Consider the following 23,249-nt stretch of genomic DNA (forward strand, 5'->3'; position numbering starts at 1 on the left):
AAAGCCTTGCCACAATAGACTGATGACATCACAATGTAGTCTCACCTGGCAGACAGCTGGGCTCATTAGCATACAGTGTGTATGTATGAATGCATCTATCAGTAAATGATCTATTACAGTAAATCTAGATCATACATCAACTCTACAATCTACATCCATAAAATCTAGATATAATCTACATAATAGATAAAAAAGGGGCCGGACATTTATCAACAAGCGGTCACTGTGGGTCACTTACACAGGTATACATTGTAACTGAAGAGTGCAATGACGTTGTGCCTGACAATTGCTTCCAACCAGGCTAATAAGACAGTGGTAAGCGATGTGGAGTGTAGCTGGCATATTAACTGGTCTGCAATTTTACTTCCAACAGCACCGCACACACTCTGCCACATACAGCTGCTCAGTACAGTTTCCCCGAAAATAAGACAGTGTATTATATTAATTTTTGCTCACAAAGATATGCTAGGTCTTATTTTCAGGAGATGTCTTATTTTTCCATGAAGAAGAATTCACATTTATTGCTGAACAAACATTTATTATATACTGTACAGTAGTTGTCATCACAAACTAGACAAACTGTGAATCCCATCAAGCATTCCTTGTTACTACACACTGTCTGGAGACTGTAACGATCACCCCTAAAGAATCAAAGTGACACACTGGTTGCCCGACTCACACACAGGGCCACAAAAAATAAGGGCTGTAAAGTACCTGGCTCCCACACACTGTCTGCAGACTGTAACGATCACCCACAGCAGTTCCTGGACCACTTGTACAGCAGGGACGGTATTACAGCCTCCGGCCACCAGGGGGAGCCCATCACAGCAGACTCACACAAAGAACAGGGCTAGGTCTTACTTTCTGGGGATGACATATATAGCACTTTAGCAACACCTTAACTAGGTCTTATTTTCGGGGGAACACAGTAGTTACAATGTTGCAAGCTGGGGAAAAAGCCCTAGAATAATCCATGGCAGGCAAGCAAAGTGTAAATACTGTGCTTGGTTAGCTGCTGCACTGGAACTCTTGCTTGTAGTTTCTGCTTTTGGAGACTTATTCTTAGCCAAAAGACTGAGAAGCGATAACCCGAAAGAGGTTTCGCCTGCTACCCGTCTGTCTACTGCTTGAAGCAATGTCAGGTCCACTCACAAGCCATGCTGTGTCCCTGCCCTGTGCCAGGCACCGCACGGATGTCACCACCTTGTGCCAGGCGCCACACGGATGCCCCTACCCTCTGAAAGGCGCCACACTGATGATCCCGACCTGTAAAAGGCGTCGCACTGATGATCCCGCCCTGGGAAAGGCGCCACACTGATGATCCTGCCCTGAGAAAGGCGCCACACTGATGCCTCCGCCCGCTCGCCGCACTGAAGCCTCCGCCTGGTGCCGCTCGCTGCACTGAAGCCTCTGCCCGGTGCCGCTCACCGCACTGGTTGTCCATCAAATATAGAACACAATTTAAACTGATCACTCTCATCCATAAAGCTCTCCAGAGCTGCACCGCCCTGTATCTCCTCCCTTATGTCTGTCTACCACCCTAACCATGTTCTCCCCTCCGCTATTGACATCAGACTAAGATTCCCTATATTTTTAAACTTCCCATTCCCACCTCCAAGCTTTTACCAGAGGGGCACCAGTTCACAATTTAAGCCACTGGTACTTTGATTTCCTAATAATTACTAGTATTCCTTAAAATATGATTGTTCTTTAAATTTCACATTTTTTCAATAATGATAAAAGCTACAATATTTACACAATAAACATGCAACACGTCATCAGAGGAACAGATCACAGTGGCAGATCAAATCCTTGTTGGCAGACAGCATGTCCCAACATCCCCAGCACAGCGCTCCAAGCTTTTTGTTCCTGATGCAGATTTAAATCTGAAATCCAAATGCGTAGTGAAATTCCTCTGGTCCAATAAAGCATCTGTTTGTCCAGACCATGTGAGCGATTGGTGTTCAATCGGATTCCTGAGCCCCACCACAACACAGGTAGTTTTTTTCTGTTGATGTATATTGCCAGCAGATAAGTGATCCCCCTGTTATCCAGCCAGCATTGTGGCAGCAGTAGTCTTCCCGATTGCTATCCTTACAGACGTTGAATGAAGTTGTGCCCAGCTTGGCGAGTGTCCATCCAGGCAGGCACATAGCAGCCCATTGATGACCGCTCTCTCCTACCCTCACGTTGTGCCCCACGCCCAATCCTTTTTTTTCTTCCTGAGCTTCGTGACGTTTGGATCCATTTTTTACTAAGAACAAATTACAACATAATCCAAATGTCCGTTGTAGGAAAAGACCTCACGAGTGTTGCAAGGCAAATAATAATTTTAGGGGCGTGTGAACTTTCTGGTGTGTGACAAGAGTAGATTTTTGTGTAAACCGCCGCCCGCACTCTGAACATGCAAATGGCTTCTCGCCTCTGTGGATTCTCTGATGTATAACCAAAGTGGACTTCTGGGTAAAACTTTTTCCACATTCATCACATGAAAACGGTTTTTCCCCTGTGTGGATTCTCCGATGGACCACAAGATCTGATTTCTGGGTAAAACATTTCCCACATTCCGAGCAGGAGTATGGCTTCTCTCCTGTGTGGCTTCTTTGGTGCACGAGAAGAATAGACCTCTGAAGAAATGATTTCCCACAGTCTGAACATGAGAAGGGCTTTTCGCTGCTGTGAATTCTCTGGTGTTTTATGAGATGTGACTTCAGTGTGAAGGCCTTCCCACAATCTAAACAGGGGAAGTGTTGATCTTCGGTTTGCTTGGCCCGATATTTCACACAATTGGGTTTCTCTCCAGGATTTTTTTCATGATCAGAGCCGGAGAGCTGCGGGTCGCCTGTGTGTATTTTCTGGTGTTCCACAAGGGTAGTTTTGCGTGTGAAGCTTTTGCAACACTCAGAACATGAATACGGCTTCTCACCTGTGTGGATTCTTTGGTGTCTTACTAAACTCGACTTTCGGGTAAAACATTTATCACACAGAAAACACGGAAATATTTTGTCACCTCTGTAAGTCGTACTGCGAGTAACAATGTCTGGGGGCCACTCTCCACACATGGCAGAATCTGAGGGACGTTCTCCACAGTGAGGTATTGGATGTGTATTTGGGCCACTTTCCTCTACAGAATCTTCAGTGATGTTGTCTTCCATAGTGTAATCTTGAGAGAAAACCAGACGTCTGACTGAGGGATTTCTGCTTTTGTGTCCTGATGAGATGAAAAATATTCATGAAAATGTGAAGTGAAACACTGTGATTAAAAAGGGTTATTACAAGTTAGAAAGTTCTCCCCAGGATAGATTTAGGATCTCAAGAATGGGGGTCCTAAAGGTCTTTGCAGGAATGGAGTGGAAGTCCATTCATTTTAATGGGAATGACGGAAATTGCCAAGAAGAAGCACTCGGCAATCTCCGATGCTCCCACTGGAATGAATGCATGTATAACCTCCACTCCATTAACCCCTTGAGTGGCGGGTTTCCTACCACCCTGTCGTGCCCACCAGGGCAGGTTTTTTAAAATGGTCTAATCATTGAATTTCAACTAGTTTTGCAGTTGCGTCTCAAGAGCCATAACTTTTTCATTTTTCCATTGACATGGCCATATGAGGGCTTGTTTTTTGCGGGACAAGTTGTGATTTTTTAAACAGGGGGGAGGAAAAAAAGAAATGGGGAAAAAAGAAAAAAGGGGCCATGTCATTAAGGGGTTAAATAATGTATTAACTTCCTTCTCTGGGTCATTACGACGCACATGGATACCACATGTGTGATTGTATTTTGGATTTTTTACAAAGTAAAGAGAGACAAGTGTTTTTTTTATTTTTTTAATAATTTTTTTACTTTTTTTTTTTTAAATTTTTTAAAAATTTTTTATTTTTTTTTGTCCCTTTAGGGGACTTCCACAGGCACCAATCAGGACCCCTGATCACATTCCAGGGGTCCGATGGTGACAGCCCTTTACATGCTGCAGTGACAGCCCTTTACATGCTGCAGTCACATAGACTGCAGCATGTACAGGGTTAACACAGCAGAGATCGGAGGTTTTCTCTGATCTCTGCTGTAAGAGCAGGTACCTAGCTGTCCTCTGACAGCTAACAACCAGCTCTCCCTGCCACAGAGACCATCGGCTTGCTTCTGACAAGCCGATGGTCTCTATGGCAACCTGTAAACAAAGCAGGACATTGCCGACATGTCGGCAATATCTTCTGCTGGTTTTTCAAAGCCCTTGCACTGCTCTGTGTGGGTCTGTGCAGGCAGAGCACAATGTCACAGCTTGTGGCATTGTGCTCTGCAGCTCCCATAGTGATACATAGCCCAGAAATCTTCCGGGGTATATCACTATGGGCAGTGGAGCTCGTCACGGAACTTTTCCGGGCGTGCCACTCAAGGGGTTAATGCAGTCACCTCGGGACCCTCGTTCTCAGGATCTGTGGGGGTCCTGGCATCCAGACCTCCATCAATTAGAAAGTTATCCGTCTTGTAGATAGGAGATAACTGTAATTTAAAACAACACCTTTATGCGCCCAGATAAAAAGGCGAGGCGTACACGAAGAAAATATTAATGGGATCATCAAAAACTTACATATTACTTACATCAGGTCCGTAGTATAAAATAGTTTAGCAGAGGCCATTCAGGATTATACTATTGATGACTTATCCTTACGGCCCTGGCATCAACACAGGGGCTCAGAAGAACAGCTGTTCGGCAGAAATGTCAGGTATCGGTCCTCAGCTGATTCGATATTATAGACCCATCTTGTGGATGGGTCATTAATATTATAGTCCTGGAAAACCCTCTTAACTCCTTCATGACCCCAGTATGTATATATATACATCATGCAAAGTTATAGATCTTGGACAGCAAGAAAAATAAAAATGACAAAAGGTCCAGTTTTGAAAGGGTCATTGACTGCTCTGCACCTACGACCTCCTTACACGGAATGACTATGGTTCAAACCAGCAAAAACGAACGCGAATCGTTCGGTGTAAGAGCAGCCAACGACCCAATGACCAGGAATAAATCATTTGCTCTGCGGTCATCGTTCATGTCCGGCAGGAATAAAAATCATCGTTTGCCCGTTCACTAATTGTTCAGTCGTTCACACTCATTTATACAGTGAATGTGATTGGCTGAATGATTTCTCATTGAACGAGCCGTTAATAAACAGGCTGCCCGAGTGAATGAGCAACTGAGACATCGTTGGCTCACTCAAACAATATATATGGTGTAAACGGACCCCTAGATACAGCAGGGCGATGTGTTCCGAGGAACGGCGTAAAGACAAAACATGCCATGATTCTTTCCCACACTGCAATGCGGGAAAAAAAATCATTGCTCATATATGACTCCATTCCAAAGAGCGTGATTCATATTTGAGCAGCTCACAATGCAAAATGTTGCGCAATTTTCTTGGCCGTGGGTCTGTGGCTTTAGACACAGCTCTGTGGGGTGCTGGTCCCACCGCCATCACCCCCTCCCCGAACTGCCAGCAAGCTCTGTATACAGGTAGGAGGGACGAATCTCCAACATGGCGGACCCCAATACAAATAATAACTAGCTACAAGCTTGTATCGGTTGTAAAGAATAGGATTGATTTTCTACAGATTTACAGGGAACCTCTCGGCGCTCTTGAGCTTCATAAACTACGGGGCTCAAAAGGTGAGGAGCGCGGAGTCTGGGAAGCTGCGGTTCAGACTCACTGGGTCCCCCTTTACTGTGACCCCGTGAAGTTGGCGTGCCAGTGACTTATGAGACGGCTCTGCGCACGCACTCTCACAACCATCTCTGAGCGAGAGCTGCACAGAGAGCCATCTGAAGAGGGTCAAGCTGCGTGCGAGTGCTAACTATGTGAGGACACAGGGCAGTGAAGGGGTCCCGGTGAGCATGAAACTCCGTGTTCCCTCACTTTTCAGCCTCATAACGTAGTTGGTGGGGCTCAGGTGATGAGAGGTCTTCTTTAAGTCTCATTAATCTCCTTCCGCCACAAGGCGTAACTGTAAGTCCTGGCAGAGGGGTACTTAGCACAATAGGACATATAGTTACGACCTGAGGATAGCGCAAGATCAGAAAAGATCCTGTGCTGTCCGGCCACGGGATCCGGCTGTCACCGATAGCCAGCCTCCCGCTGCAACAGCAGGGGTGCATCAGAGCAGCAACCCCTGCTATTAACCACTTCCCAGCTGCGATCTATGGAGATTGAGGCATGTGAAGAACGCACAGAGGAAGCGCGCTCCCTCTGTGATGTCATCGGACTCTCAGAATGTAATTGCGGAGAGGCCGACAGGTTGCCATGGCAATAGGATGCCAGCTACAAGCCTCCTACATTGCCAGTGCCTATGATCGCTATAACAAGCGATACGGCATTACAGGACAGAAGTCCTGCATTGCTTTATCATAACGATCATGGTGCAAGTCCCCTGCAAGGACACAAACAGTGTAAAAAAAAGATAAATGTAAAAAATAAAAAAGTAAAAAAACAACGAAAACCTTTGTTGTGCTTTTTCTCATATTAGCTTAATTTTTAAAAAATTTTTAATTAAAATCCCACATATTTGGTATTGTCGCGTCCGTAACGATGTGTACAATAAGTTGATTACCCTTTTTATCCTGCACGGCAAAAAGCGTTAAAAAAAACCCCTAAAAAAACAGTGGCAAAATGCTAGTTTTTATCATTTTGCTTCCCAAAAAAATGCAATAAAAAAGGGAACCAAAAAGCTGTATGTACCGATAAAAACTACAGCTTGTCTCACAAAAAATAAGCCCCCACAGAGCTCCGCCCATGGAAAAATAAAAAAGTTACAGGACTTTGAATGCAGCGATTTAGAAAAAAAAAAAGATTTCCAAAGTAAGGGTTTTTATTGCAGAAAAGTGAAAAAAACCTGAAAAAAAAAAAAATATATAGGAATTTTGGTCTCGTTGTAACCGTAGCGACTCGCAGAAAAAATGTATTGTGTCATTTATGCTGCATGATTAACGCTGTAAAAAAAATCTATGGCAGAATTGATGCGTTTTCTCTTTCTGCGATCATAAAAAGATTATTAAAAGTTTTACAATATAGTCTATGTACCAAAAAATGGCGCCGATAAAAACTACAGTTTGCCACGCAAAAAACAAGCCCTTATACGGCCGCGTCGACGGAAAAATAAAAAAGTTATGGCTTTGGAAAAATGGAGTTCAAAATCCACCACAAATCGTTGCGTCCTTAAGACCAAAAGGCCATGTCCTTAAAGGGGTTGTCCCGCGCCGAAACTGGTTTTTTTTTTTTTCAATAGCCCCCCCGTTCGGCGCGAGACAAACCCGATGCAGGGGTTAAAAAAAAAAAACGGAGAGTGCTTACCTGAATCCCCGCGCTCCGGTGACTTCTTACTTACCTTGTGAAGATGGCCGCCGGGATCTTCTCCCTCGGTGGACCGCAGGTCTTCTGTGCGGTCCATTGCCGATTCCAGCCTCCTGATTGGCTGGAATCGGCACGTGACGGGGCGGAGCTACGAGGAGCCGCTCTCCGGCACGAGCGGCCCCATTCAGAAAAGAAGAAGACCGGACTGCGCAAGCGCGTCTAATCGGGCGATTAGAGGCTGAAATTAGACGGCACCATGGAGACGAGGACGCCAGCAACGGAGCAGGTAAGTGAATAACTTCTGTATGGCTCATAATTAATGCACAATGTACTTTACAAAGTGCATTAATATGGCCATACAGAAGTGTATAGACCCACTTTGTTTCGCGGGACAACCCCTTTAAGGGGTTAACAAAACTAAAATTAAATACACTAGACAATCCCTTTAAGTGCGACAGACCTGCCACTTAGGAGATGTCCCCCATGCTGCATGTAGCGATCACTTACCTTGGCTGATGTCTGCAGGAAACTCTTCCTTCCGCAGCTGAATATCTCTTCCGTACATCTCATCTCCGCAGACATCTTCTACTTTAACCACAATGAAGCCCTAAAGGGTAATCAGACACAGAGGCCTGTAGCAGGAGTACGAGGGACTTCAGTCTATGAGCTACTATGAGAAACGCCAGCATTCAGCCTGCCTTCAGCTTTGGAGCGGAGATGGAATGAAAACAAAATTAAATGGTTCCGTTTTTGCCCCGTTTACCCCCACGGTTCGGCTTATATTCTCAGACATGTCACAAGGTCAGACGTTGTGGTGCTGCAGGGGCGTTGTACCGTCTCCCATTATCCTTGTCGCCACTTGTAGGGTAAGGGTGGCTTCACATCTGTGCCGCAACCTCCAGGTGGAAAATACCAGAAGAAAAAGCGTTCTGCACCAACTATACCAGTGTTGGCGAACCCTTATGGCGGAGGTCACACTGGACGTATTCCCGGCGGATTGGCCGCAGCAAAAAAAACACGAGCTTTCTACCGGGAAAGCGCTGCTTCAAAACCTGTAGCACTTAGCCACGGGTTTTGGAGCGGCTTGGCCGCACACGCTTTTCTGTTGCGGCCGGAGCTCCCATAGAGGAGCGCGCGGACGCAACGGAAAAAAAATAAAATTTGACAAGCCGCGGCCATGAAATCTGCGCTGCAGCGCCAGCTTTGCCACAATGGATTTGACAAATCTCGTCCACATGGCTGGCTAATCCCAGGATTAGCGGCCGCAGGTGGATTTGCCTCAGTGAAATTCCGGACAAAAAACAAAAAAAGTACAGAATTGCAGGGGGGTGGGGGTGTTTGTTACCCCAACTCTCAAATAACTTGAATAAAAACTGATCAAAAAATGTATTTTCCCCCGAAAATGGAGCTAATAAGACACTACAGCTCGCTTCACAAAAATGGAGGTCTCACGCAGCCCGTTTGATGGGGGGAAAAAAATTCCACTCCATTCATTGCAAGGACAGCGCCGAATATTGCTGACTACTCGCGCTTGTATGGTCAGGGTCTTATATTATCCTGGGTACCCAACAGATAATCGATTATTTGGTCATGAAGTTCATTCATCCACCACTACACTGTATCTGTCTGGAGAGGCTGGTGACGGCCGTACAGTCAGCCGGTCATGAGCCGAATATTCTCCAACGTGTCTGGAGAGGATGAGGGGACGCCCCGCAGAGCTCGCTGTACTGCATTGTTCTATCCCCATGCACGGTATATAGGAAGCTCAACAATACCGCTCATCGGAGGATCGCTACAAGTGCCGCTTACTGTGGTTGGATCTTGTAATGACACCCATCCCCCGCCGTGGCCAGTCGTAGCCAGACCCAACAGGTAGGCACAATAAAACATGTATTTCGGCAGTGCACCCTTTACCTGCTCACTTTGTGGGCCGCTGCAGCTTTCTTCCTGGGAGTACAGGGAATTCAAACCTCTCTCCGGCATATTCCCTCTACCGGGGCCATCTATATGAAGAGCACACACAGACTAGTCATGTATACGTGATCATGGGTGCAGGTGACCCCCACCACTCTCCTCTCCTTACCAGTCAGTAAGAGGCTGCCCTCACCTGGTGGCTTGAGGTCCTGCACTTTCCTCCTCAGCACTTCCTTCTGCACATCTTCTTCTTCTTCATAGTCCTGGGTGAAGACAAAAACCCGTATATCACCCATAAAGGGCTGCAAGCAGAAAGGATTGCGGGAACCGTAGCAACGCATCGCAGGATATATTAACTGGAGACAATGGCATGATGTATTCCGTACAGACATCTCAGATCAGACGTTTGACCCCTTTACTTACCCATCGATGTACATGTCTGCCGGGACAAGTTGTATTTGTCAGTGGTGCTATATAATGTACTGAAAAACTTGGGAAAATTCTAAGTGGAGTGAGATGAAAAAAACAAACAAAAACGAAATTCCGCCATATTGGGGGGGGGGGGGTCTTGATTCTACGGCGTACACACTGAAGCAAAAGTAACCAGATAACTTTATTCCATGGGTCGGTGCGATATCACATGTAGAGAGGTTTTTTTTTTTGCTGTACTTTTATTTTTTTATTATTTTCTGCCGCCATCTTCTGACCGCCATCACTTTTTACATTTTCCGTTGACCTAGTTGTCCGAAGGCTCATTTTTTGTGGGACCTCCTGGAGTTTATTTTGGTACCCCTTTGCAATATATATGACATTAGGATTGCTTTTGTTTACATTTTGTCTTGGAGAGTGGGGACCAAAAAAAAAAAGTGCAAATCTGGCGTTTTATTTTTTTTCCTCGTGACGTTCACCTTGTGCGGTAAATAATGCGTTAATTTGATGGATCAAACTTTTACGGACGCGGCGATAGCAAATATGTTTGTTTTAATATTTAGTTTATTTTATTATAAATGCAGCAAAAGATTTTTTTTAAGTTTATTAGTAATTATTAACTTTTATTTTTTTTATAATTAATAAAACTTTTTTAACCTTATTTTTACAGGGAACTTGCGATGGTTTGATTGCTTCTGCAGTATGCCATAGCATTACGTTATACCGTGATCTGACAGGCAGTCTATCAAGCCACCCCATGGAACAGAATCGCCCAAAATTAGGGAAATTCCATAATTTTTCAGCGGACCAACGGTCAGAGATACAAATTGCTCAGGTAGATAAACAGATTGAGATTAATCTGTTATTTTCACATAGTATACGCAAGAAAGATGGCAGCATGTCCCATCTTGGCGTGTGTTACACAACCACTGTGTACTGACTGTGCCGCCACATATATCTCGCAGCCTGCACGCTGCCAGATACACTTGTGTGAGCTCAGCCGTAGTAAAAACATTTTTAACGTACCCCATCATTGTAATGGGTGATGAGGTGCGTTAAAAAACACAAAAACATGCCAAAAAAAATAGAGCAGACACCGCTTTCGAGCGCAGGTCTGTGAGGCCCCATTCAAATCAATGGGAGCGTTGTACCACGATTACCGTGACAATCGTGGTAAAAAGCACGTGTGTGAATGCGGCCTAAGGGCCCTTTCATATGGATGTCGGTCAGGGCCAGGAGCACCCCACAGTTGTCCCAGTGTCGATTGCTCCTGTGCTCTTACATAGAGCTGATCATCGCTCAGTGAACAGAGGCGGAGCGGGCTGGGGATCGTTCTGGATCGCCCACCTCCATTCACAGTAGACTGGTAGTCATCATTGATGAACAACTGCCTGTTTAGATCTGGTGCCAAACTGTACTTGTGTCCCCTGCTTGCTAAACCCAAGATCCAAAAGCATGAGAAGACATCCCTTCTATTACTCTACAACGTCCCTTCATCTCCGGCGGTACTTACCTCTCCAGTCAGTAGCTCAATGATCTTGTGGGTGAGTTCTAGGATCTTCTCCTCGTTGCTTCTCTCTGTTACCAGTGGCGAGGACTTCATTATGGGGTACTGGATTCTGCGTAATCCACCTGAAGCACAGCTGCTGCTGGTTGGTAGAAGCCCCCCAGATATCTTCTCCACCACCACGAAGTCCTACATGAACAGACAGCGAAGTGAGGAACCTAAAGACATATCCAACCTCTACTGTCTGTTCTTCTGGTATAAAGAAGTGATGCAACATCGTTCCCAGAATCCCTCACCTCTCCGGTCAGCAGGTAGATGATCTCAAGGGTGAGGCTTAATATCTTCTCAGTTGTCTTCTTCTTGTCTCTGTCCATATCTTGCAGTTTCTTCAATGCACGTCCAAATGGGGGTTTATCACGGAGGCTGAAGTGGACCACCTAATTCAGAACAATTTACAAGCGTTGGTAATTCTCTTAAAGGGGTTGTCTGACCTTTTTTTAATCTTGGCAGGGGTGGGTGGTGGTAAAAAGACTACAAAGTAAAGAAGAAAACTGTACTGACCTCTTAAATGTCCCGTTGCTCGAGCACCGTTCCTGGCTGCACCGGCCCCAGATGGTCCTGCAGCGGTCCCGTCCTGTTCACCACTAACATAACAGCTGAAGCCAATCACCGACCTCAGCAGTCATGTTTGGCAAGTGAGCGCTGAGGCCAGAGACCAGCTTCAGTGGTCACCGGAACGCTGAGCTTCTGGAGCGGCTGGGAACAGAGTAGCTGTGCTGCGGTGTCGGGACGATGACATCACTCTATACGAAAGAAGAAACACAAGGGTTTGTTCTCGCAGTTCAGGAATAAATAAACCAAACTTTATTCCATCAAGGTCAAAAACTACAGCTATGCATGTGTCCGCCATTCCTGAGGTGCAGGCGCGTACCCCTGTATTTCTGCTGTGTGAACTCCATTTGATTTTTCATAGACGATCTGCTGTTATTTGGAGAGCTGCCATACGAAGAACACATATAGGATTAGTGACATCACTCCAACAACCCCTAGATGCTTTACTTATGCCGAAGCTACCCATTCCAAGCTCTACACCAGGGCGCTCGATCTGTAGTGCCCCTTCCCCCTATTTTTGGAGAGGTGAAGCTAGGTTGGTAGTTTTGACTGGAGTTTTAATGTATGCCAATTGCAGAATACAGGCTTTTCTCATAAGGGTGTAGCTGGGGGAGGGGCATGTGCCCCGGGTACAATGATGGGGGAGGGCGCCAGACTAGCCTAAAGTAAAATGAGGCAAATCAGTTGATTGCTGCAGGCAAGCAGAGAATGGCTGAAGAATCTTTGATGTCATGCGTATGTCATCAGTCACATGACAAGTAGAGTCAGACTCCAGGCTGTCCTGTGGGGGGAGGATCTTGCAGCCTTTTTTAAAATACAGAAAATAAAGATAAGTGGACTTGAAAACCACGTATGAAAGAAATAATGTGGATTCTGCATAAAAATAATCTTATATATGGTGAGGAATCGGTGATATGACATGTGATATTGTAACACTCAAGAAAGACGTCCAGGAGCCTCTTACACTCTTATATCTTATCACCATCACCGCATCCTCAGGGGAGAGTTCCACAGTCTCACTACTCTTATAACCCTCTTCTATGTTGTGTAGAAACCTTCTGTCCTCTAGATGTAGAGAGCGCCTCGCTGTTACAGTCCTGGGTATAATAGATGATGGGGGGAGATCTCCGTACTGACCCCTGATATATCTATACATAGTTATTAGAGCGCCCCCTTGTTACAGTCCTGGGTATAATAGATGATGGGGGGAGATCTCTGTACTGACCCCTGATATATCTATACATAGTTATTAGAGCGCCCCCTTGTTACAGTCCTGGGTATAATAGATGATGGGAGAGCTCCCTGTACTGACCCCTGATATATCTATACATAGTTATTAGAGCGCCCCCTTGTTACAGTGCTGGGTATAATAGATGATGGGAGAGCTCCCTGTACTGACCCATGATATATCTATACATAGTTATTAGAGCGCGCCCTTGTTACAGTCCTGTGTATAATAGATGATGGGAGAGATCTCTGTACTGACCACTGATATATCTATACATAGTTATTAGTGCACCCCCTTGTTACAGTCCTGGGTATAATAGATGATGGGAGAGATCTCTGTACTGACCACTGATATATTATACATAGTTATTAGAGCGCCCCCTTGTTACAGTCCTGGGTATAATAGATGATGGGAGAGATCTCTGTACTGACCACTGATATATTATACATAGTTATTAGAGCGCCCCCTTGTTACAGTCCTGGGTATAATAGATGATGGGAGAGATCTCTGTACTGACCACTGATATATTATACATAGTTATTAGAGCGCCTCCTTGTTACAGTCCTGGGTATAATAGATGATAGGAGAGATCTCTGTACTGACCCCTGAAATATTATACATAGTTATTAGAGCGCCTCGTTGTTACAGTCCTACAGGTATAATAGACGATGGAGGGAGATCTCTGTACTGACCCCTGATATATTATACATAGTCCACAATGGCCGTCCCTCTATTTGAACAGTGAAAAATGAAAATTTGTTGCTCACCACCACGCTCCCCGTACCACTAACTTCTCACCCAGCAAGATTTCTTCTCAGAAGCAGTTTGCCACCCAGTCTCCTACGGCAGTCCACATAGGGAAATGATCCAAAGGAAAAAAGGAACTGCTTGTATGCGAAAAGCTAGATTAGTGCCAGTATATTAGCGTCAACTCAGGACGCGTTTTTTCGGTCCGACCAGGACCTAGGTGACTGATGGCACTAATTTAATAAAGGCTCTAGATTTTCTCATACAAGCAGTTCCTTTTTTCCTTTGGATCCGTCCCTCTACTTGGGTTCTGTACAAGTTGGATGAGGTAATTCTCTTTAGTAATCGACAGCAACTTGTTACCTTTAAGAGATCCGCAGGTTTCGGCTTCCCAGTTTATATTTGGATAGTTAAAGACCCCCATAATAATCACCTCGTTGTGATTTGCTCTTTCTTAATCTATTTGCCTCAGTAAAAGATTTTCGGTGGCCTCTGTTATAGTTGGTATCTATAGAAAACCCCTATTAGGATTCTATAACTGTCTTTCCCTCCATGTATTTCCACCTATATAAAAACAAACCCCTCCCCTTTCCAGTTTTTATGATTCCTTCTGAACAGACTATAATCCTGTAAGTTCACCACCCAGTCACAGCTTTCATCCAACCGGGTCTCAGTTATTCTAACTATGTCGTAGTTTTCCGCAGACATAATAATACTTCCAGTGTGCCGACCTTATTGATCACAGTTGTAGCATTAGTCTCCTAATTGATCTAGCGTTAGTCCCCTTATTGGTCAGACTTCACCATTTAGTTTAGACGGTTTTGGTTATTTTTTATTTTAAGTGTATCCCTACTAACTATTCTGCCAGTTCTAAAACTGTACTAACCCCTCCCACCGCTCCACTGCCATTACTTAGTTCCAGGTCACTGTCTTCCCATCTATCTCTCTGGTTGCAGCTCAGTTCCTAGTTTAAACACTCCTCCAGGCGTCTAGCCATCTTCTCCCTCAGCACAGCTGCCCGCTCTCCATTGAAATGCAGCCCATCCCTATGGTAGAACATATAACCAAAAGCAAAGTCAGCCCAGTTCTCCAGAAACCCAAACCCCCCCTTCCTGCACCAACTCTGGAGAGACTTGTTTTCCTCCCTAGTCTCCGGCTGCCTTTTTGGTGTGGTTGTGGTACAGGTAGTATTTCAGAAACTACTACTTTGGAGGTCCTTATCTTAAGCTTACCTTTTAGATCCCTGAAATTGTTTTTAAGGACCTTCCACCTACCTCTAGCTTTGTCATTGGTGCCAAAGTGTACCATGGCCGCTGGGTCCTCACCAGCCCCTCCCAGTTATCTGTCATCTCGATCCGGGATGTGTCAAACTAGAAAGCCAGGACAACAACAATGTTCGAGAATCCTGGTCTTTGTGGCAGATTGCCCTGTTTGTCCCCCTCATAATTGAGTCTCCCACTACTGGGCCTGTCTAGCCTGTCCTGCTTTCCATGGTGCCAGTACATTCCAGGGTAGCAAACTGCGTATTTAGATCCAGGATCCGGGATTCCAAATGTGCAACATGAACATATACAGCAGTATGCAGCCAGCTGGTCAAGGACTGCATACATGACACAAGATGTACCATGGACGGCATTGTCAATCATGGAGCTCATTCTACATGGGGGTCATACAGATAGATTAGATTAAAAAAAATATGCAAAAATTCAAACAGATAAGCAGTAAATAAATACAAAAAGTATTCCAAAATACCTGAATCCAAGTCACACATTTAAAGGTGCATTTACACTGCAAAGATGAGCGCTCAAAATAGGTGATTATACCTACCCGATAATCGGGTTTCCAGGAGTCTCCACGACAGCTCCACTTGAGATAGCCTCCTCCTGGTTGGACAGGAACACACCGAGAGGTTAAAAGCTCCCTCCTCTCCCACCTACCTCAGTGGTTTCTAACAAATTGCCGGGGGTAGGAGCTTAACTTAAATCGTTACCTAACTGGTATTTTAACCCATACTTTTCCTAAAGGAAATCATATTTTGTAAAATTTTCCTAGTACACTTTTTTTTGGGATGGGGGTGGGGAATGTATGGGTGCTGTCGTGGAGATTCCTGGAAACCCAACTATTGGGTAGGTATAATCACCTATTTCCCCAGTCATCTCCACAACAGCACCACTTGGGACATACCAACTAAAAATTATTTAGGGTGGGATTGCCGCCGAGAGGACCTTGCGGCCAAAGGCCATGTCCTCGTCCAGCTGCACCTTTACCCTGTAATGCTTAACAAAAGTGAGCGGCTTCTTCCAAACTGCGGCCTTGCATATTTGTTCAACCAACGCTTAACTATACTCGGCCCATGAAGACGCTACTGCCCTTGTGGAGTGGGCTTTAAAAACTGAGGGGACTTCTTTCCCCAGGGCCCTATAGGATTCCCTTGTGGATTCGCCCAATAGTTAGGCGAATCCACCTGGCTATAGAGCTTTTTGCTGCTTTGTTCCCTTTATTTGGGCCAAAGAACTGGATGAACAAATTGTCATCTCGCCTCCAGTGACTTGTGGTGTTAGTACAACTCAGGACCGCTCTAATGACATCTAGACAACTTAGGGCTTTTTCCCCCTCGTCTTTCGGTTTATCAATGAATGAGGGGATCTCTACATTTTGAGCTCTATGGAAGGGTGACACCACCTTTGGCATAAAGGCTGGGTCTGTTTTGAACACCAACTTTGTGTCGGTGACTTTAAGGAACGGGTGGCAGATAGATAGGGTCTGTAATTCACTAACCCGTCTTGCTGAGGTAATAGCCACCAGGAAGACTGTTTTGATCGTGAGCATTTTTATTGGAAGCGCTTCAATCGGTGCGAAGGGTTCTGGTGACATAGCTTTCAGGACCCAATTTAGATTCCACTCTGAAAATATATTTGTGGGCCTAGGTCGTAACCTATCTGCTGCTGTCAGGAATCGGCTAATCCACCTGCTCTCTGATAACTTGGTGTCGAATAGAGCACTAAGGGCTGCAACCTGAACTCTTAAGGTGCTTAGGGAGAGGCCCATATTCAGGCCTTCTTGCAAGAACTCCAGGATTAAGGGGGATGTCTGGAAGGGAGCCCCGGGATTCTCTTCCCTGCCTCCATGAGATAAACTTCCTCCAGACCTTTTGATAAATAAGGTTGGTGGTTTTCTTCCTACTTGACATTAGGGTTCCAATTACTTTCTCAGAGAACCCTCTTCCTCTCAGTGTGTATTCTTCAAGATCCATGCTGTTAGGTGGAGTTTGTCTATATTCGGGTAGCTCAGAGGTCCCTGCGTCAGTAGATCTGCCTGAGCAGGGAAGATGACTGGGTCCTGGATGCTTAATGCTCTTAAAAGACCGAACCAGCTCCTCCTCGGCCAGAAGGGGGCCACTAGAATTAGCGTGCATCTCTGTGATCTGAAGTATTGCAACACTCTTGGAATCAACGGTATTGGAGGAAAGGCATACACCAGCTTTCTTCCCCAATTCTGACTCAGGGCGTCTACTGCTGTTGGCTGGTCCCATGGTTTGAGGGAGAAGAAGTTCTTCACCTTGGCGTTCTCTCTGGTTGCAAATAAATCTAGTTGTGGGGGACCCCACCTGTCCGTTAGGATTCTGAACGCCTCCTGAGATAGAGACCACTCTCCTGGGTCTATACGTCTTCTGCTGAGAAAATCTGCCCTTTGCTTCAGCGATCCTTTTAGATGTGTTGCCGAGATTGAGAGGACTCAGCCCTCTGCCCAGCAGAAGATCTTTTGCGAGATGCTCTGTAGGGCTGGTGACCTTGTTCCCCCTTGGCGAATGTGGGTAACCGCCGTGGTGTTGTCCGACAGGATCTTTATGTGTGGATTGCTTTCTGCGTCCCCCAGCTGTTAGAGGGCCTTCCAAACTGCCTGGAGTTCTCTGTAATTTGATGACTGACCTCTTATCTCCTGTGGCCAGGGACCTTGTAGAAGTTGGTCTCCCACGTGCACCCCCCACCCCCAGGCACTTGCGTCTGTCGTGAGGTGTGTGGCTGGGTTCTGTATCCAGTGGACTCCCCTTCGCAGGTTCACTGAGGACGTCCACCAGCGCAGGAATATCTTCACTGAGTTTTTGATGCGCATCTTTGCTTCTAGTGAGGACTGTCTTCTGTCCCAGACTGAAAGAATTGCGATCTGCAGGGGTCTGGTGTGCGCTTGGGCCCATGCTACCCCAGGGATGCACGACGTCAGGCTCCCTAGGAGGGACATGGCCTCCTGGACTGTACATGACTGCCTCTGTAGAAAGGCCTTGACTAGCTGAAGGATCTTCTGTATTTTTATCTCAGGAAGAAAAAAGTATCAAGTCTCCGAGTCGAGTGTTATGTCCAGGAATACCTTTTCTCTGCTGGGATTTAAGCTGGATTTCTCCCAGTTTATTATCCATCCTAGGAATTGGAGCAGATCGAGGACCGTCGCTAGGTGTTCCGCTAAGAGCTCTCTGGACCCTGCTACAATCAGAATGTCATCCAGATAAGGTATTATTAGGACTGAGCTCTGCCTTAGGTAGGCTGCTACCTCTGCCATAATTTTTGTAAAAATTCGGGGCGCTGAGGAAATCCCGAAGGGAAGGCATCTGAACTGAAGAGGACTTGTTCTTCTGCCCATGTCTAGTGCGAATCTCAGGTACTTCTGAGAATCCCTGTGAATGGGCACATGAAAGTACGCGTCCTTTACATCTATAGACGCCATATAGGCTCCACTTGGCATCAGCTTCACTGTTGAGGAGATTGACTCCATCTTAAACTTCCAATATCTGATAAAGGCATTCAGGGACTTTAAGTTGATTATCATGCGTGACTTTCTGCATGGTTTCCTTATCAGGAAGAGTCTGGAGTAGTGACCCTGAGTCTCTTCGTTCGGGGGTACAAAGGATACTGCGTTTGAAATTAGCAAGTCCCGAACGCTTTGCTGGAGTAGGCGTAGTTGTTGTGCTGAGCCTCCTGTGGTAACGTATTTCCTTTTGGGGAGGGACACCAGTTTTATTTGGTATCCCTGCTGTAGGATCTCTGGGATCCATGAGCCCTCGCAGATTGAGGCCCATCGATCTGCAAAGTTCCCCAGCCTCGCCCCCACTGGGATGGTGTCAAGGTCTTTGTTTTGTTGGGTCCCCCTGATGGGGGTTGAAGAGTAAATTCCTCCCTCTACCCCCCTTGGGGTAACTCCAGCGGCCTGTCTTGCCCTTGCCCCTATATGACTTGGACTGCTGCACTGGGGCCCGAAAAAGGTCTTTCCCTTCTATTGTTTCTCCTCTGGGAATCTCTTTTTCCTCTCGGATGCCTTCTCGAGGATTTTGTCGAGATCTGGGCCAAAGAGAAACTGGCCATAGAATGGAAGCAAGCACAATTTGTTTTTTGAGGCTAAGTCGCCCGTCCAGGGTTTTAGCCATAAAACTCTTCTGGCTGAATTGGACAGGGCTGTCGCCTTTGCTTAGAGCTTTACCGTCTCCGCCGACGTCTCTGCCAAAAATTTTGTGGTCATCTTTAGAATGGGGAGAGAATTTATAATTTGTTCCCTTGGTGTCTTGTTAGTTATATGGAGCTCCAGCTGCTCCAACCACAGTCCTAGGGTCCTGGCCACACATGTGGCTGCGACCCCCGGTCTGAGGGTACTAGCTGCTGCTTCCCAAGATCTTCTCAGGAGGCCCTCGGCCTTCAGATCCATCGGATCTCTTAGTTGCGTGGCGTCCTCAAACGGCAGAGTTGTCCTTTTTGCCACCTTGGCCACCCACTCTGGGTATCTCTTCCCAGCTTGCGCACACCTCTTCCTCAAACGGGTATCACCTTTTAACCCCCCCCCCCCCGGAGGAGAAGGATCCCGCGTCGTGTTTTTTCCATTCCTTCTGGATCAGCTTAGAAATGTTACTATGGACTGGAAAGGTATGTCTGCGTCTTTCCACTAATTTCCCGAAAATCTCGTCCTGGATTGTACGCGGCTCTCTGGGTTCCTCCATTTTGAGGGTGGCACTGACCAATTTAATGAGCTCTGCTAAGTCCTCCTGATGGAAAAGATATTTTTTGCACTCCTCTTCATCTGAGGACTCTTCAGGCGCTGGTTCTTCCAGCTCTCCGATTGAGCTTCTTTCGGAGTCTGAATATTCTTCCAGGCTATACGACCTTTTCCGGTGCTTAGCCCTGGATGCCCCCGCTGGCGGTGCCATTTGCGATGTCAGAGCTGACCGCACTTCCTCCTTGACCAGCTTCCTGACATCTTCCAGGAATACCCCCGATTCCTCTTTAACCAGCCTGGCCACGCATGCCCTACATAGAGGCCTCTCATACGTAGCTGGCAGTCTCGATCTGCACTCTGCGCATTTTATAGGTTTCATTCTGGGAGGGGCGTCTTTTTTATCCACCTGGCAGACAAATAGAGTTTTTTGCGGATAAGGATGCAGTATTCCAAACATTATACATTGGATTTTGCATAAACTTTTTTGCCCCACTGGCTACTTACGGCCCCCGCTGTAGCTGAAGATGTCCAGTGCTGGAGCACTCATCTGTCAACCAGTGCTGCAGACAATTTGGAGCAATACAAGCCTGCTTAATAGCAATGGCTTACCTGTCCTGTAGATCTTCTCTGAGACAACTTTAAGTATCCTTTCAAATTTGGCGCCTTCTACGCCAAGCTCAGCCCCCTCCTCGCATCCAGCGACGCCGGCGCGATGATGTCATTGCGTCGGTCACGTGACGCGGCAGCCCGCCCCCTTCGGCGCACACCAAAGGGACTCTCAGAGCGCAGCACCTGGTCCTAAGCACCAGACGGAGGAGGAGAGCCGAGGCCCCCGCTTTGTACCCCCCATGGGCCGCGGCGGGAGGAACCTGGCCCAGGGGAACCACCCCATGTGGCGTCCCGGAAGCCGCTCGTCGGGAAGGGAGGACAGGCCGACCTACTGCCCTCCGATCCGTCGGTGAGTCTTCTTCATGCTGGCATCTCCAACAGCGCCTCTCGGGGATCCTGCCTCCTGGCAGTACAGGAAGACACTGAGGAAGGTGGGAGAGGGGGGAGCTTTTAACCTCTCGGTGTGTTCCTGTCCAACCAGGAGGAGGCAATCTCAAGTGGTGCTGTCGTGGAGACGACTGGGGAAAGATGGCTTTTGAGCGATCATTTTGCATAATCTACTACTTGGTACTAATGCCTATGAGTGTCAAGTAGTAGCATATGAGCCGCCAGGAGCTGTAGTGAGGGAACAGACCTCCCGCTGTTCCTCCTTTTGTTCTGCCGTGCAGCTGACAGCTGTTATCAGCTGTTCTGCCGAATTATGGTTTTCAAGCAGAACTGAAATTCATCGTTCGGCAGAAAACTGAAAGATGGGCACATTTACACCCAACGATTATCGCTCAAAAAATGGCTTTTAAGCGAATTTTGAGCGATAATCGTTGTGCCTAAATGGGCCTTAAGACAGCACACTTACAATCCAGCTGGCACTCACCCAGCTGGCACGCTCACTTAGGTTTCTATAGCACTTATATGTAGGACTTCTGCTATTCATATAACACAGCTTGATGGATGCCGCTCATCACCTCCAGCTTAGCTGCTGTACAGCACAGGCATTACGTCAGTCCATCTCATCACAGGGGAACCAAAAACCATGGAGGTTCTCATTATTAGTCAGTATTGGCATCATGAGGCAAGAACACTGCGGAGTGAGAATAACTGGAGCCTATTTTCATTATCACAATCTCACCAATATTCCCATTCTCTGTGTAAGTGTTGCAGGCTGCTCCCATCATGCACCAGGCTACAGCTTTGGTTAATTAGAACAACTTATTATTGCAGTAAATCTCCTGTAGTTTGGGTGCGTACAGAATGGATGGTATGGCAGGTCAGACCCCATGTGAGATAAACCATTTAATAATTCAACATCTGTAGGACCATCATAATGCCTGACTAGAAGGCGTTTTAGAGTCCGCGCCGGATCGCCCCCTCCACCCCGCAGAGTCCGCGCCGGATCGCCCCCTCCACCCCGCAGAGTCCGCGCCGGATGGCCCCCTCCACCCCGCAGAGTCCCCGCCGGATGGCCCCCTCCACCCCGCAGAGTCCCCGCCGGATCGCCCCCTCCACCCCGCAGAGTCCCCGCCGGATCGCCCCCTCCACCCCGCAGAGTCCCCGCCGGATCGCCCCCTCCACCCCGCAGAGTCCCCGCCGGATCGCCCCCTCCACCCCGCAGAGTCCCCGCCGGATCGCCCCCTCCACCCCGCAGAGTCCCCGCCGGATCGCCCCCTCCACCCCGCAGAGTCCCCGCCGGATCGCCCCCTCCACCCCGCAGAGTCCCCTCCGGATCGCCCCCTCCACCCCGCAGAGTCCCCTCCGGATCGCCCCCTCCACCCCGCAGAGTCCCCTCCGGATCGCCCCGTCCAATCCGTAAAGTCCCTAACAGATCACCTCATCCATTATGAAGAGCGCCTGATGGCTCACCTTTTGTATTGTGATAAGTAACAAATGCATCATGTCATTCCGAAAGGGGATTCCCAACATTTTTCGTCTCACAGCACACATAGTTAAAAAAAAGGGGTATGTTGGCGAAACCCTGTAATAAAACAAAAAAAATATCTTCTGTGGCCCCCCGGTAACTCCTCATGGCAAAACACCCTTCAAACTCCTTACAGCACGCCGGTAACCTCCACGGCACCCCGCTAACCCCCCAAGGCACCCCGCTAATCCCCCAAGGCAGCCCGCTAATCCCCCAAGGCAGCCCGCTAATCCCCCACGGCAGCCCGCTAACCCCCCACGGCAGCCCGCTAATCCCCCACGGCAGCCCGCTAATCCCCCACGGCACCCCGCTAACCCCCCACAGCACCCCGCTAACCCCCCAAGGCACCCCGCTAACTCCAAAGCATCACCTCCTTCATGCTGATGAGCCCCTAACGGACCGGCTCCTTCAGGGCTTATTGCGCCGGCCGTATACTCCATCGGCGCGCGGTTTCTGCGTATCACGGACGGCACACGCACCCATTACAGCTATGAGGCGGCGCACAGCATATTTGAAGATAACAGGACGGCAGTGTTCTCGGTCCCGCAGACTGGGCAGCACAGGAATGGCGCTCTACGTGTATCCGACGGGACTCGCCTCTGTAATTCTCTGACGATTCGCTTACGGCTGCTGCAGCGCAGCTTGCACTGACGCGTGACATCACCGATAACCCTCGTAGCCACAGCGTGGGGTAACATGGCACATGGAGAGAAGCGTGAGCCGAAGGCGCTAACGATCTGCACTGGAGCACAATATGGAGTTTACAGTCCCACAGCCACGGGGATGACAACATACAGTAAGGATACACAGAACCCAGGGACAGCCGGTCATTACCTCCCCGAGGAGCCGCTCACCCCACAGCTCGGGAAATAACACCCCTCAGCAGGAATGGCAGCAGAGCGCGGGGGATGCCGGGACATGTAGTCCCTGTCAAATAGCATTACAACCCACAGACCTCCGGACTCCGACAAGATGGCGG

General features: G+C 47.5%; 1 protein-coding gene across 3 annotated transcripts; it reads right to left on the bottom strand.

Annotated features, from left to right (window-relative positions):
* Positions 1-1,688: 1,688 nt before the first annotated feature.
* LOC136588113 (zinc finger protein OZF-like) lies at positions 1,689-23,241 on the bottom strand. 3 transcript variants are annotated; one of them, XM_066587087.1, is made up of 9 exons: positions 23,105-23,165; positions 12,118-12,182; positions 11,748-11,989; positions 11,483-11,623; positions 11,193-11,375; positions 9,444-9,513; positions 9,251-9,339; positions 7,844-7,943; positions 1,689-3,211 (listed from the first exon to the last, which is right to left on the bottom strand). In XM_066587087.1, exons 4-9 carry the CDS (start codon positions 11,558-11,560, stop codon positions 2,304-2,306), a joined length of 1,428 nt encoding a protein of 475 aa, XP_066443184.1. In that variant the 5' UTR covers positions 11,561-11,623; positions 11,748-11,989; positions 12,118-12,182; positions 23,105-23,165; the 3' UTR covers positions 1,689-2,303. The 3 variants fall into 3 exon arrangements, with proteins under 3 accessions (XP_066443184.1, XP_066443182.1, XP_066443185.1); XM_066587085.1 differs by lacking the exon at positions 12,118-12,182 and having other exon boundaries at positions 23,105-23,241; XM_066587088.1 differs by lacking the exons at positions 12,118-12,182; positions 23,105-23,165 and adding an exon at positions 22,216-22,233.
* Positions 23,242-23,249: the final 8 nt, after the last annotated feature.

This window comes from Eleutherodactylus coqui, chromosome 13 (assembly GCF_035609145.1).
Source record: "Eleutherodactylus coqui strain aEleCoq1 chromosome 13, aEleCoq1.hap1, whole genome shotgun sequence".
Classification (NCBI taxonomy): Eukaryota; Metazoa; Chordata; class Amphibia; order Anura; family Eleutherodactylidae; genus Eleutherodactylus; species Eleutherodactylus coqui.